Below are 13,111 nucleotides of genomic sequence, written 5' to 3'. Positions count from 1 at the left end.
GCTGGTCGTCAGCTTATGTTATGTCTTACTTACGAGAGGTAACAGTTTTAAGTAGTTTGAGTATAGCGATGCTGTTTTTGGCATGGAAGTGCTTGTACTCCGGGTGTAGCAGCACGTCGGCTATGGGCATGATCAGGATGGCTGGTTTGCACTCTGCGCCGGCGGCGATCGACTCCACACTCAGACCGCACTCGTCTTCGTCTCTTTCGTAGTCACCGAAGATCACGTTACCTCTGCGATATACAGATGTCAGGATTACCCCGATACCGACCCCGCCAGCGTGGTCGACGATTTCCCTCTATCAGCGCTTATCGCTATCAACCCACTAGGGTCGAATAATTCTTTCAAATATTTTTCCTCTCAGACGACGTCCTGAGCCGAGGTTCGCGCCCAACTGGGCACCCTCAGGCCTGTTGTCTTAAACGTTGTGCCGGGTGAGAGCCTTCAGTGTTCCCCATTTGTCCGGCCAAGTAGTTAATGCCATCTACGGCAAATCTACAATAAGTCACATCAAAAAAAAAACTGATGTCAGGGTATGTTAGTGACACCATGCAGAATACTGATGATGATTCGGCTCATGATTCCGAGTTCATAATGAAGTGGAATTTTTAAAAGTTTCATACTTAGTATGGCGCGTCCCCTCAAGCCTGTTGTGTTAAATTTTGTAAAGGGGAAATCTACAATAAGTCACGTCAAAAAAAGTATGGCGCGGGTTCGCCCTCACTTGGCCCTTCTAACCTCTTTATTCTTCCGTGGTTAGGATCAGGGGCGGCCTTAGGGCGGTACGTTTTTAGGGGTGGGGGGGGGGGAATTAGCCAAGACGGCACCACCCTGGCTGGCAGCCCCGGATCTACAGGGGAGATTTAATGGGTGGCCATTATTATTATTGTTAGCCTGTATGATCCCACTGCTGGACAAAGGCCTCCCCCATGTCTTTCCAACTGATGTTTTACATCACACACGCATTCATTGTAACGCTGTTGATATTCTGAATAAAATAAAATACATCCCACTGATGGGCACTGGCCTGTCCTGAATGCCTCGCTCCTTATGTGTGAATGTAAATTAAATCACACTCACAAAGCATAGCCAGTCGGTATCTCGGACGCATCAACAGCGGTGCACAGGACGAACTGTCGTGTGATCAACACCACTCGAGGGACGCGGAAGTAATGAGGAGTGCCATTCTTTACTGCAACATAATATCTAATTAAGGCGATTCTCCCTCTGCCCCGCATGATGCAGCGTAGCGCGTGGATACGTTGCGTGTAAGTATCTTCTTGTAAGTTCTTCCGTTGCTTGTAAGTATCTCCGTTTGTATAGAAAACACGCACGGTCTAACACACAGAAAATGCATCGAAGCGTTTTTATGCGGATTCATTTTGCGCGTGGATGAGTGTTCTTCCGTTGCTTGTAAGCATCTCCGTTTGTATAGAAAACACGTACGGTCTAACACATAGAAAATGCATCCACGCGCGTTTATGCGGATTCATTTTGCGCGTGGATGCGTGTTCTTCCGTTGCTTGTAAGCATCTCCGTTTGTATAGAAAACACGTGCGTGTTTTCTTGCGTGCGCGTGTGTAGACCGTGCGGTCTAACACACAGAAAATGCGACCACGCGCGTTCATGCGGACGTTCTTCAAGCAACGGAAGAACACGCATCCACGCGCTACGCTGCATCATGCGGGGCAGTGTGGGAATCGCCATATTCAAAATTCAAATTCAAATTCAAAAATATCTTTATTCAATAGGTAACATAGTTATAGTTTGAATCGTCAATTTTACATAACGAACGTCTCATCCGCCTAAAACTACTCCAGCTTCTCACAACCTGTATAGCCAGGGAAAACAAGCTGCAAGAAAAACCTCGTCACAGGGCCCTAGACGTTCTTTAAAAAAATAAAAATAAACATAAATATTGGTATACAACTGAGTAATTTAGCTGCCTAATATCAGTTCTCAGACAGTTAATCCCATGCATTCATATCTTCTAAATAATCACTAACTTTATAATAACCTTTTTTGTAGTTTTTGTTTAACTACCGTCTTAAAACAGTTGAAAGGCAAATTCTGAATGTCAATGGGAATCTTATTGTAAAAACGTATACATTGCCCCTTAAAAGATTTAGGGGCAATGAAAACTGCATAACAACTGTTAAATTATGAGAGAACTGTGGTTTAAAGATAGGCCAGGTCAAGAGTACTATCGGCGAGCACGCATGAAGTCTTCGATGAAAAAAGAAAGAAAAACATGAAACAGTAGGACTAAGGCCCTGTGTTGGGAGGTTTTCTGGCCACGAGTTTCCCTCAGCGTCACAGATTCCGATGTGGTAGTAGTTTTACAGCTAGTTACATAATATGTAATTTAATTTTTGACGTTCAAAAAGCGCTAACTTTGTAAGCCAATTTTGAAAAATGAATATTTTTAATTTTTTGAATTTTGATGAGAGTGGAGGAAGAAAGAAACTGATATTAGGGAGCCTAATAATATATTAGTTCTTTATCACCAGCCCATTAACGTCCCCACTGCTGGGGCACGGGCCTTTCCTACGGATAAACCACCACGCGGGCTCAGTGCGGATTGGTGGTTATTAACGACTGCTAATGCAGCCGGGACCAACGGCTTAACGTGCCTTCCGAAGCACGGAGGAACTCGAGATAAAAACTTTTTTTTGTGGTCACCCATCCTGTGATCGGCCTTTGCGAAAGTTTCTTAACTTCAACAATCGCAGACCGAGCGCGTTTACCGCTGCGCCACCGAGCTCAATTTACCAACTGCAAATAAGCATGTAATCACAAACATATAATATTTTGTGCATCACTAATAATAATACCAGCAGCTCACTGTGTATGTATTGCAGCGTCCCCAACCAGCTGTACGCTATATCCTCGAGGACTCCTTCTTCAGGTCCCTCCAGAGGGTCATCGTGGCAATCCAGGAACTGACACAATATCATTGTACCTGGCAAGTTATAAAGTCATCAATCTTCAACAGCTCCCTAGCGTCATAGAATATAAAATAACGACGAGCCATAATGATGATGATGATGATGATGAACTAAACTAATAGAGCGATAACTCCGCCCCCTCCCCTCGCACCGTATCGGGCGTCGACCTCACCCCTCCTCTGGATTAGATAATTATCAGCCCGGACACTTCATACAAAAATTTTATGCTCAGGCACCGTGTGTTGTTTCCCTCGCTCGCACTTACACGAGTGAGACACAGTCTACACGCTCTCCCCTTTACTCCATAGCAGCTTACGGTTTAAGACTAAATTAAGATCCAGAGGGGGTGAAGTCGGCGCCCGCTATGAATTGGTGGGGGGCGGAGAATTACCGTTATATGCGTAGTATTATTCTTTATACTATGCCTCCAAATCAGCATAGAAGCTGCGCTTGAAGTTACATCAACTGTTAAAAAATACTAAGTTATTTATTACTTACTTCCAAAGAATAATAAAAATAGACCTCCTTCTAGAAATGTGTTTTTTGAGAACATTTTTATAATGTAACAGTTTTGCACTTCTTTGCACTGTCGACTCAAAACAAACACTAAACAGGTCAAACTATGAAAGTATGTTTTTATATTATGTGTCTGCATACTAGTACTAATGTTATGATTATAAGAATGCACGGTATCGAATGAAAAATGCGTAACGAAATCCATGTTTAGATTGTACATACGTTTGTTTATAGTAAGTAGATAAATAGGTAAGTATATTAAGCATAATAATCATAGATTTACTACAAATAAAAATAATAATAATATTTTTTTTTATTTATATGGAAATAAATATTTTATTTCTTTCTTTCTTTCTTTTACTACCGGAGATTGAACATTAGCGCTCAAAAAGTGACGCAAAGTTACTGTTAATATAGCGACGTTGACAGTACTTTATTTCAGTGCGCGATTAGGCGCCGAACTGACAACACGGGGAAGTGTGTGGTAAAAACTTGCAAGATAGAAGCTCAAAGCGAAAAACGAAGGATAGAACATCATATTTCTAATAAGTAATGACATTGTGCATGTTATCATAGTATAAACATTTTAATTTTCGCAGTAAAACCCACCAAAATTATTATTTTACTTTAAAATACAATAAAACCCGTGAAAAAATGGGTTAACGCTAGGGAGATGATGTGAATGTAATGAGGAATTTTCAAGGGGCTACGCTCCTCATAAACAATATAGTTATTTTTTGTTTTATTGTGTAAAAAGATACATGTTTTTACGAATTTCTGGTTATAAATATATATATCCATCCAGCCGTATTCGGCCATGGCGACAAGTCTCCAATCTAGGAACGCCTAAGATGCGCTCTTATATGGCTGACGTAACCGATCTTAGCAGCGAATGTACGGCCACATTCACTGCACGCCAGCACACATGGTTATAAATACATACAAAGATAGTACGCCGCGATAAAAAAATATTTTCGTTATGATTTTACGCTCAAAACTCGTAAATAATCGGTCAAAACCACTACTTCTGCCCAGTACACTACACATCGAAGCACTTAGTCAAAACCACTTTTGAGTCATCTTATCGGAGGTGGGGTGAGGTAGTTCGGATTAGTGCGGGACGGAGAGTGTCTATTGTTTTATTTTTTATTCTATGGCCCAGGTTCAAGCATTTTTAACCCCGCACACATTTTTTTTGTTTTTTTTTTTTTTTTTAACTATCCCGCTATATTACCTAATATTCAATATCTCTTATACTTAAAGGTTGCCTGGAAGAGATTGCTACTTAGCAATAAGGCCGCCTATTGTACTAATTCTATTTCTCTTTTGTTTTGTATTTTGTTTTTTCCTGTTTGTGCAATAAAGTATTTGTTATGTTATGTTATGTTTTAATTAACTTTGTCCATGGTGTTGAGTCTGACATTAGTACGAGTACGTAACTCGTACACATTTATGTAGTGAAGTACGATGCATTTAATATTTTTCCGTACTCAGAGTGAACTTATTGAGAACCTGAAAAAAAAAGACAATAATTAGGTGTTTTGTTATATTTAAGATGAAGGTCGTTCGGCTATTGGAGCGTTGGGTTCACGATCCGTAGGTACGGTCACGAGCATTAATATTCACACACTTTGGTACCATGTCACATTAACTTTTTTGACAAATTGAACTGTAAGTCTCACTAAATGTCAAATATGTTAGTGCGACAGAGTCCTAAAGTGGGTATATTATATTGCTCATGACTGTACCAGGGTGGAATCCCGGTGTGGACATATCACCAAAATAAACTATTTTATTCAAAAATCTCTTTGTGATCCCTAGTATGGTTAAGACATTACAGGCTGATCACTGGAAAGTCTGCAAGTAAGGTGATCGTGCTTCCGAGGGCACGTCAAGCCGTTGGTCCCGGTTACTACTTACTGATAAGTAAGTACGTAGTCGATACATGAGTCATGTCAGGGACCTTTGGTGGCTCAATAATAATCCGAGGTTGATGAGGTTGGTAATTCATCTCACAACTCACTCGATTAGCGAACATTTTACAATCGACAATCTAACAATTATTAGAGTATAATCGATTATTAATCGATATTCAGTCGAATATCGGACAACATTACACACGATCCATCAGCTTACGACATCGTATCAACAGTGGCTGCAAGTTGTCTTTGATTTTTGTGGCTCTGCCCACCCCATTAGGGATTACGGGCGTGAGTTTATGTATGTTTGTATGTACTACATACGAAAGACCTTTGCCTACTCCTTCGGTGGTGTAGCTGTAATGTTATTATAAGGATTGTTACGTACAGCCTTCAGATTCGGCACTATCGCATTCATTCTCTTCCTCTCCTCCTGAATCGGAAGACTCCGTTGTATTATAAGCCCATGCCTCTATTTGCATTCTATATGTGTTTGAGAACGGGATTACTGGTATTTTCACCTGAAAAAAAAAATCTATTTAACGTCTAGGCCTACGATTTGTTACTTCTATCGTGTGGGTTGTGAGGTGAATTACTAACCTCATCAACCCTGGTGTCACGGTTCCTATTGAGCCACCAAAGGCCCCTGACATGACTGATATAAAGACTACGTACTTATATCAATAAGTAGTAACTGGGACCAACGGCTTAACGTGCCTTCCGAAGCACGGATCGTCTTACTTTCGGACAATTAGGTGATCAGCCTGTACTGTCCTAATCAAACTAGGGACCACAAAGAATGTTTTATGATAATATGTCCCCACCGGGAATCGAACCCAGGACCTCCGGATCGTGAGCCCAGCGCTCAACCACTGGACCACGGAGGCCGTTTGATTTGTTACTAATAATACGTTTTTTCTTTTGTGGACGAACTTGCCTCACAATGCATTGGAAGACCATCTACTTGCTAAGTTTTAAAAATAAATTGTATATTAAAAGATTACGGCGCTTTCTCTTATATTTAGACTTATAAACATAGCCAAGTAAATTATCTATCATACCCGTAGTGTAGTGTAGTGTAGTATAGTGTAGTGTAGTGTAGTGTATTCGCCTCAACATAATTATGTAAATAAATATCGGCTCGTTGCCACACACTACGTCTTCACTCCACCCCATACGGTCACGTCACGACACGAGCATTAATATGTATACACTTTGGTACCATGTCACATTAACTTTTTTGACAAATTGAACTGTAAGTCTCACTAAATATCAAATATGTTAGTGCGACAGAGTCCTAAAGTGGGTACATTATATTGTTCATGACTGTACAGTTTACTTTTTAATTGTGGCCACCGCGTAGTGCATTGCCCGAGACGACAGAATATATATGCGAACCGATTATATCGATTTAAGTATTTTATAATATACATATTTATTTATATATTTAATTATAACTACGTTACAATAAGATGTGTTTATGTACTTATGTAAACACTACATATAGTTTTCTTATTTAAACTTACTCTGACGACAGGGGTATCCAGTTCCCATACTTTGGGCTGACCCAGCTTGTATGGCATACCGACCTTGACGCAGACGATGAGGGTGCCGAGGGCTGCGTCAATCTGGGATAAAAACAAAAAAAACATACAACATAAGCTCCAACAATAGTTTTTAAGACACGACGAATTTTTTAAAAAAAGATCATAGAAGGAAAACTAGAAGGAAAGAGAGGAAGGGGAAAACCAAGAAGAGCTTACATGGAACAGATTAAAGAAAAGGTTAACGTCGTGTCTTATAGGGAAGTCAAGGAATTGGCCTTTGATAGACTGGAATGGAAAATGCTACACCGACAAGAGTGTGGCTCTTAAATTGATGATGACGAACATAAGCTCACGACTACATTCTAATATTTCTAATTGCAGTAGTCAGTACATCCAACGCAAGATGAACTAATTACCTACGCCTCACCGAGTTTTGTGTTTTATGTTAACCCGCCCCGGCTTCGCTCGGGTGCAATGCTGAAGAAAAAAACAAAATTATTTATGGACCTGTAAATAGCTGTGCTTCCAAGAACAAAAAAAAACGAAAGCTCACCTCAAGATAGTAGTCCATCCGAGTATGAGTCGCAGGCTGCACCTGGAAGATCTCGTGGTAGAACCTCATGAGGTCGTCCGCCGCGTCCCCTCGGTCCTGGCAGCGTGGTCCTCCCATCCACCAGTGTCCGATCCACTTGTGGAACCCTTGGAAATCGTATAGTGATGCTCTGGGCATCATGAAGCCTGGATGAAAAAATTTTGTCATCGATAATCCTAAATTAATAAATAAAATTTGACATACATCATAAAGTAAAAACACCTCTTCCCCTAAAAAGAAAACTTTAAGAATTGGCCATGATAGAGAGATATTACATCTATTAAATCTGTGAATGTGGTCACCCGGATCAAACCATATCTCACATAGTGAACGAGTGCCCTCTGCACCGGTTCCCAGGTGGCATAGCCGAGCTGCATTGTGTGACGGATGCGGCAGAAACTTGGTTAGGGGAGCTTAAGCAGGATATTTTATTTTAGTTTGCCATACGCAATAATAATAATTACAACAATTTCATATTCGTCAATCATGATTTAGGATTAAAACAGAAATCAGTACTAATAAGGTAACAGTAATAATAAGGTCGATTTTTGTTTGAATAAATACAAATGATTGACGAATGATTGGTGGATAGATGACCTCCGTTAGGGACCTTCGGCAGTTCAAAAGTGACCCTGAGACCCTTATTAGGGCCCTATCTCACTAGGACACGATGGAACCAAGATCGTGCCTTAAAAAAAATGCATGCAGTTGTATAAACGCAGTTGGCTTGACCATACGTTGGTCAAACAGAAAGCTCGGTGAGGTGTGGGTACTTAGTTCATTTTGCGATGGATGTACCTCTAACTACCGTCGTGAGCTTTTTTTTTTTTTGACGTGACTTATTGTAGATTTGCCGCAGATGGCATTAACTACTTGGCCGGAGCCGTCGTGAGCTTACATGTTAAGTTTCTTACCAAATGGGTCATCTTTGGCGAAGGCCCCCACAGCCTTGCCAGCGATGGCAGCTGTGATCCAGGGGACATAGGGATGTATCAGGATGTGGCGCGGAGGAGACGGTGGTCGACGCGGTCTGAGAGGGTCTGGACACGAAGACCCTCCTGCAAGTAAATGCAAAATGGTAAGGCCGCGGTGTTTGACAACCCATTTATTAAGAGTAATTAGTCGATTCGGACCACGGTCCGATACTAAGGGCAGGCGCGTACTACGAGTTTTTCGCCGCGCGGCAGAAAAAAGCAGCGGCATAATGTCGCACTGTAATACTGTACCAAACAGTTTTAAATTGTATTGCGCGCACTTGACGGCAGAGCCACCGCAGTCTGGGAAAGGAGTCCACGTATGTTTTGGCAAACATTCCCGATGCACTGCAGAAATAATATAATGTAATCTGTTACCTACCTATTGCTATCGCCACTACTGACCAATGTCCAGTCTTCTCATGTACTAAACTTGGGGCACCAGAGTGCATTCCACATCCTGTTGAGCATGCCATGCGGTTCTTGACAAAACTCGTTGAATTTTCTGGTTGCTAAAAGTCATACAACATTAACATCGTTAGATGCTAGTCCCCTTCTGCCTCCCTCTGTTGGACTGCTGCATTTTTACTGGGAATGAATAAAAAACAGCCTAATCTAATAATTGTTAGATACAATCGATTACACTATTAAAGACCTGTACGAAGCCACTGACAATGCCGTAAGCGTGGCCAATTATTGGTCAGCAAAAATTTGGCTTCGATCGCCATCGACTCGCAAAGAAGAAGAAGATCGATTAAATCGATTGTAAAATATTTGCTAATCCTGTGGATTGTGAGGTAACCCAACACTCAACTATTAGACCAAAGAGGTTGTAACATCATTATGGTGCAGGCTACCAAATTTACAGTCCATATATTCCATCATGTTCAAAAGAGCAATATCCCTTGGTTGTTTCTTCGACATGCTGAACATATTCTGTTTTCTATTCGTTCCCAGTTCAGCACATGTTTTGTACTTACTTCGTCATATAGATAGCAAAGTTCTCTGGGTAGTAAACTAAGTTTTTGTACTTCTTTTTCTTCTGTTATTAAGTCTCTTGGTACATCTGCAATCGGATTCCTTATCAGATTCTTCTGAAGAAAAAAAATCGATGACAAAACTCATCAAACCTCAAGTTATTATCCATCCATAATCCGCGCACACACACACACACTAACTCGAAACACATTCTCACATTGGTCCCGATTTGTGCAGATACCTCCTAATTTTATTTTGAGTTATACCCGTCATTTTCCTATCTGCCGAAAAGGAAAAGGACGGATGATTGACAACTGTTTGTTTTAACTGAATGACAAACCCGTGCAATCAAAATAGGCATCTCGCTGGTATGCAACCCGTTTGACGTGTGCTGTTAACTTAATTATGTCTGGGTTATTGGCCAATAAAACATTTGGGAGGGTTTTAAAATTCTTGCCTAAAATTGACGTGTGTTCCGTAAATTTTATGTCTGTCGATTACCCGTCCCTTTCCTTTTCGGCGGATAAGAAAATGACAGGTATAACTTAGAGGGCGTCTACAGGAATCAGCACCTTTATGTTTATTTAGTGATCCACTTCTTCTTCTTGTCATGTGGGTTGTGAGGTAGAATACCAGCCTCATCAACCCTGGTGTCAGGGTTACTATTGAGCTGCCAAAGGCCCCTAACATGGCTCGCTCATGTAACGACTACTTACTTACATCAATAAGTAGTAACCGGGACCAACGGCTTAACGTGCCTTCCGAAGCAGGGATCATCTTACTTTCGGACAATCAGGGGAACAGCCTGTAATGTCCTAACCAAACTAGGGATCACAAAGTGATTTTTGTGATACGTCCCCACCGGGATTCGAACCCGGGGCCTCCGGATCGTGAGTCGAACGCTCAACCACTGGACCACATAGGCCGTTGAGTGATCCACTAACTTACCGTTAGCATAATCTATATGATATAGTTTCTCTGTCGTCTGTCTTCCGCGTCTCATTATGAAATTCTTGAATGGTAGACATACTGGCAATACGTATTCTGAAAAATAAAAGTAAATTAACATGCTTGTGTCGGGCGCGTCACGCAATGACAACACTAACGTCAACTTATGAAGGAAAACTTGAGTTATTTACATTTCACGACAGTACAGTGCAGAAGCGCCACCGCGTCGTGAAACTTTCTTAATTACATTATTATTTATTTATAAATTTATTTTATTTTAACAGATTTTTTTTATTATGATGTTTTGAGAGTATAAAAATAGACAAAACGTTCCGAAAAATGGTAGGTAGTCTGCAGTCAGACAGGTAGTCGCTTCTGTAAAAAACCGGACCTGTCAAATTTCAGGTTAGGTGAGCGGACCTTGTGAAAAACGGGATAATGCTAGGGATATGATGTGAATGAAGTTTATGCATTGGAACACGAGATGGTGCAATAAGAAATAAATGCGCATGTAAACGATGATTTATCATCTGTCTCATCTTGTCAATGACAAGTTTTGATATGCTACGTGAAATAGATATATATTTTCAAACGTCACTTGAAGGGAAGCGATTCAGAAATAAGGCCCATGGCCCTAAACTGCTACTTACGAGACGAAACGGATTTAAGCAGCTTCATGAGAGCAATGCTGTTCTTCGCTCCGAAGTGCTTGTACTCCGGATGCAGTAGAACATCAGCTATCGGCATAAGCATGATGGCTGGCTTGCACTCAGCACCTGAAGCTATTTCTTCGGGATGCAAGTGACACTCTTCCTCGTCTCTCTCGTAGTCGCCGAAGACTACGTTGCCGCTGTATGGAAAAGTATCAAAGACCAAGTCTTATTTACCCATTTGTGAAAATATTAGAGCCAGTCCAAACCTAGTACCGGATTTGCTTTTTTTAACGTGACTTATTGTAGATTTGCCGCAGATGGCATTAACTACTTGGCCATACAAACGGGGAGCGCTGAAGGCTGAAGGCTGAGCGTTTAACACAATAGGCCTGAGGGTGCCTAGTTGGGCGCGAACCTCGGCTCAGGGCGTCGTCTGAGAGGAAAAATATTTGAAAGAATTAATCGACCCTAGTGGGTCGATAGCGATAAGCGCTGATTGAGGGAAGTCGTCGACCACGCCGGCGGGGTCGGTATCGGGGACCGGACTCGCACCAATGAGTTATTATCTTACGTGCAGTTTACACTAACAAAGTCAACTCGACCGAAATAGACGGCGATACGGCTCACCACCCATCGTTGGTCTAACAGAAAGCTTGGTGAGATGTGGGTGCTTAGTTCATCTTGCTATGTACCTCCCTCATTAATAATAAGGTGCACTCCCATAGTGCATACAGGGATAATCGCCGGTTGGTGTCACACCACATTTAGATTAAACTGTCTTAAGGGGCCTCTACGTGTTGGCTTCGGCCCCACGCACGCTTTCCAAAAGTCCGGGACTCCGTAGACCCGAGATATGGAAACGACATACAAATAATAATAATAATAAAAAAGTTTATTTAAGTAAAATCTACGACACACATATACATTCAGCGCTTATCGCTATCGACCCGCTAGGGTCGATTAATTCTTTCTAATATTCTACCTCTCAGACGACGCCCTGAGCCGAGGTTCGCGCCCAACTGGGCACCCTCAGGCCTGTTGTCTTAAATTTTGTACCGGGTGAGAGCCTTCAGCGCTCCCCATTGGTCCGGCCAAGTAGTTAATGCCATCTGCGGCATATCTACAATAAGTCATGTCAAAAAAATGCTATATACCTTTGACTACCTCAATTAAGATACATTCTGACTAACTTAGCTAACTTAACTATACATTCACACAGCGGTATAAGATTCAATAAAATCGGCAAAAATTAAGTACGTACGGTCATCGTTTTAACTTGTTTAGCACGTGGTGATTCGTAAAGCGGTCGGGTTATACAAATAATACACGTGTTGCCAGTTCGTCGCCTAATCGCGGACTGCGCAATGTTAGAGCATGCATCGCTATTTTTGCTCTAACTTTTCGCGCCACTATTTGAGCGCTCATGTGCAATCTGTAGTACTTTACATATCAATGTGCGTCTGTGTACAAAAGGCACTTACAGAGCGTACCCGTCAGGGACCTCGGCAGCATCTGTTGCTGTGGACAGCACGAACCGTCTGCTGATGAGCACCACGCGGGGCACGCGGAAGTAGTGTGGGGTGCCTTTCTTAACTGCAAACAATGAATGAAACACAACACATAACATAACGGCCTCTGTGGTCCAGTGGTTGAGCGTTGGGCTCACGATCCGGAGGTCCCAGGTTCGAATCCCGGTGGGGACATATCACAAAAATCACTTTGTGATAGCTTGGTTACATTACAGGCTGATCATCTGATTGTCGGAAAGTAAGATGATTCGTGCTTCGGAAGGCACATTAAGCCGTTGGTCCCGGTTACTATACTAGGACTCCTGTCCTCCGCCTCTGAATAGTACTGACAGTTACTGCTGCCCTCTGTCAGATTCCAGGTTACAGTCCCTGTGACCTGTGTGTGTGTCTAAGAAGTAGCATGGAAATTGCTGCACTGACAAGAGCGTGGCTCTTAAATTGATGATGATCATTACAAAGAGAAATTTAAACAGAAAAACTCAGGCGGACGGGATTTGAACCGGCATT

General features: G+C 41.8%; 2 protein-coding genes across 2 annotated transcripts; both read right to left on the bottom strand.

Moving 5' to 3' along the window:
* Positions 1–25: 25 nt before the first annotated feature.
* On the bottom strand, positions 26–3,495 carry LOC126377475 (uncharacterized). The gene is made up of 4 exons (XM_050025208.1): positions 3,447–3,495; positions 2,846–2,962; positions 1,081–1,192; positions 26–233 (listed from the first exon to the last, which is right to left on the bottom strand). Exons 2-4 carry the CDS (start codon positions 2,955–2,957, stop codon positions 26–28), a joined length of 432 nt encoding a protein of 143 aa, XP_049881165.1. The 5' UTR covers positions 2,958–2,962; positions 3,447–3,495.
* Positions 3,496–4,965: 1,470 nt separating this feature from the next.
* LOC126377474 (uncharacterized) lies at positions 4,966–11,169 on the bottom strand. The gene is made up of 9 exons (XM_050025207.1): positions 11,073–11,169; positions 10,423–10,518; positions 9,477–9,562; positions 8,879–9,008; positions 8,437–8,580; positions 7,484–7,668; positions 6,910–7,011; positions 5,772–5,904; positions 4,966–4,976 (listed from the first exon to the last, which is right to left on the bottom strand). The coding sequence occupies exons 1-9, from the start codon at positions 11,167–11,169 to the stop codon at positions 4,966–4,968; spliced, it is 984 nt and encodes a 327-aa protein (XP_049881164.1).
* Between the last annotated feature and the right edge of the window lie 1,942 nt (positions 11,170–13,111).

This window comes from Pectinophora gossypiella, chromosome 23 (genome assembly GCF_024362695.1).
Source record: "Pectinophora gossypiella chromosome 23, ilPecGoss1.1, whole genome shotgun sequence".
Classification (NCBI taxonomy): domain Eukaryota; kingdom Metazoa; phylum Arthropoda; class Insecta; order Lepidoptera; family Gelechiidae; genus Pectinophora; species Pectinophora gossypiella.
Note: the sequence above shows the minus strand (reverse complement) of the source record. Positions and strands in the feature narration are given on the sequence as shown.

Bases quoted from the DNA above. Each gene is read 5' to 3' on its own strand.
- LOC126377475 (XM_050025208.1), bottom strand. From the start codon at position 2,957: ATGATATTGTGTCAGTTCCTGGATTGCCACGATGACCCTCTGGAGGGA. The intron at 1,193-2,845 runs GTGAGCTGCTGG...ATTATGTTGCAG, and splicing joins GACGCTGCAATACATACACA to TAAAGAATGGCACTCCTCAT. The intron at 234-1,080 runs GTGAGTGTGATT...TGTATATCGCAG, and splicing joins ATACCGACTGGCTATGCTTT to AGGTAACGTGATCTTCGGTG.
- LOC126377474 (XM_050025207.1), bottom strand. From the start codon at position 11,169: ATGCCGATAGCTGATGTTCTACTGCATCCGGAGTACAAGCACTTCGGA. The intron at 9,009-9,476 runs GTAAGTACAAAA...TATGACTTTTAG, and splicing joins TTTGCTATCTATATGACGAA to CAACCAGAAAATTCAACGAG. The intron at 7,012-7,483 runs GTGAGCTTTCGT...TTTTTATCCCAG, and splicing joins GGATGGACTACTATCTTGAG to ATTGACGCAGCCCTCGGCAC.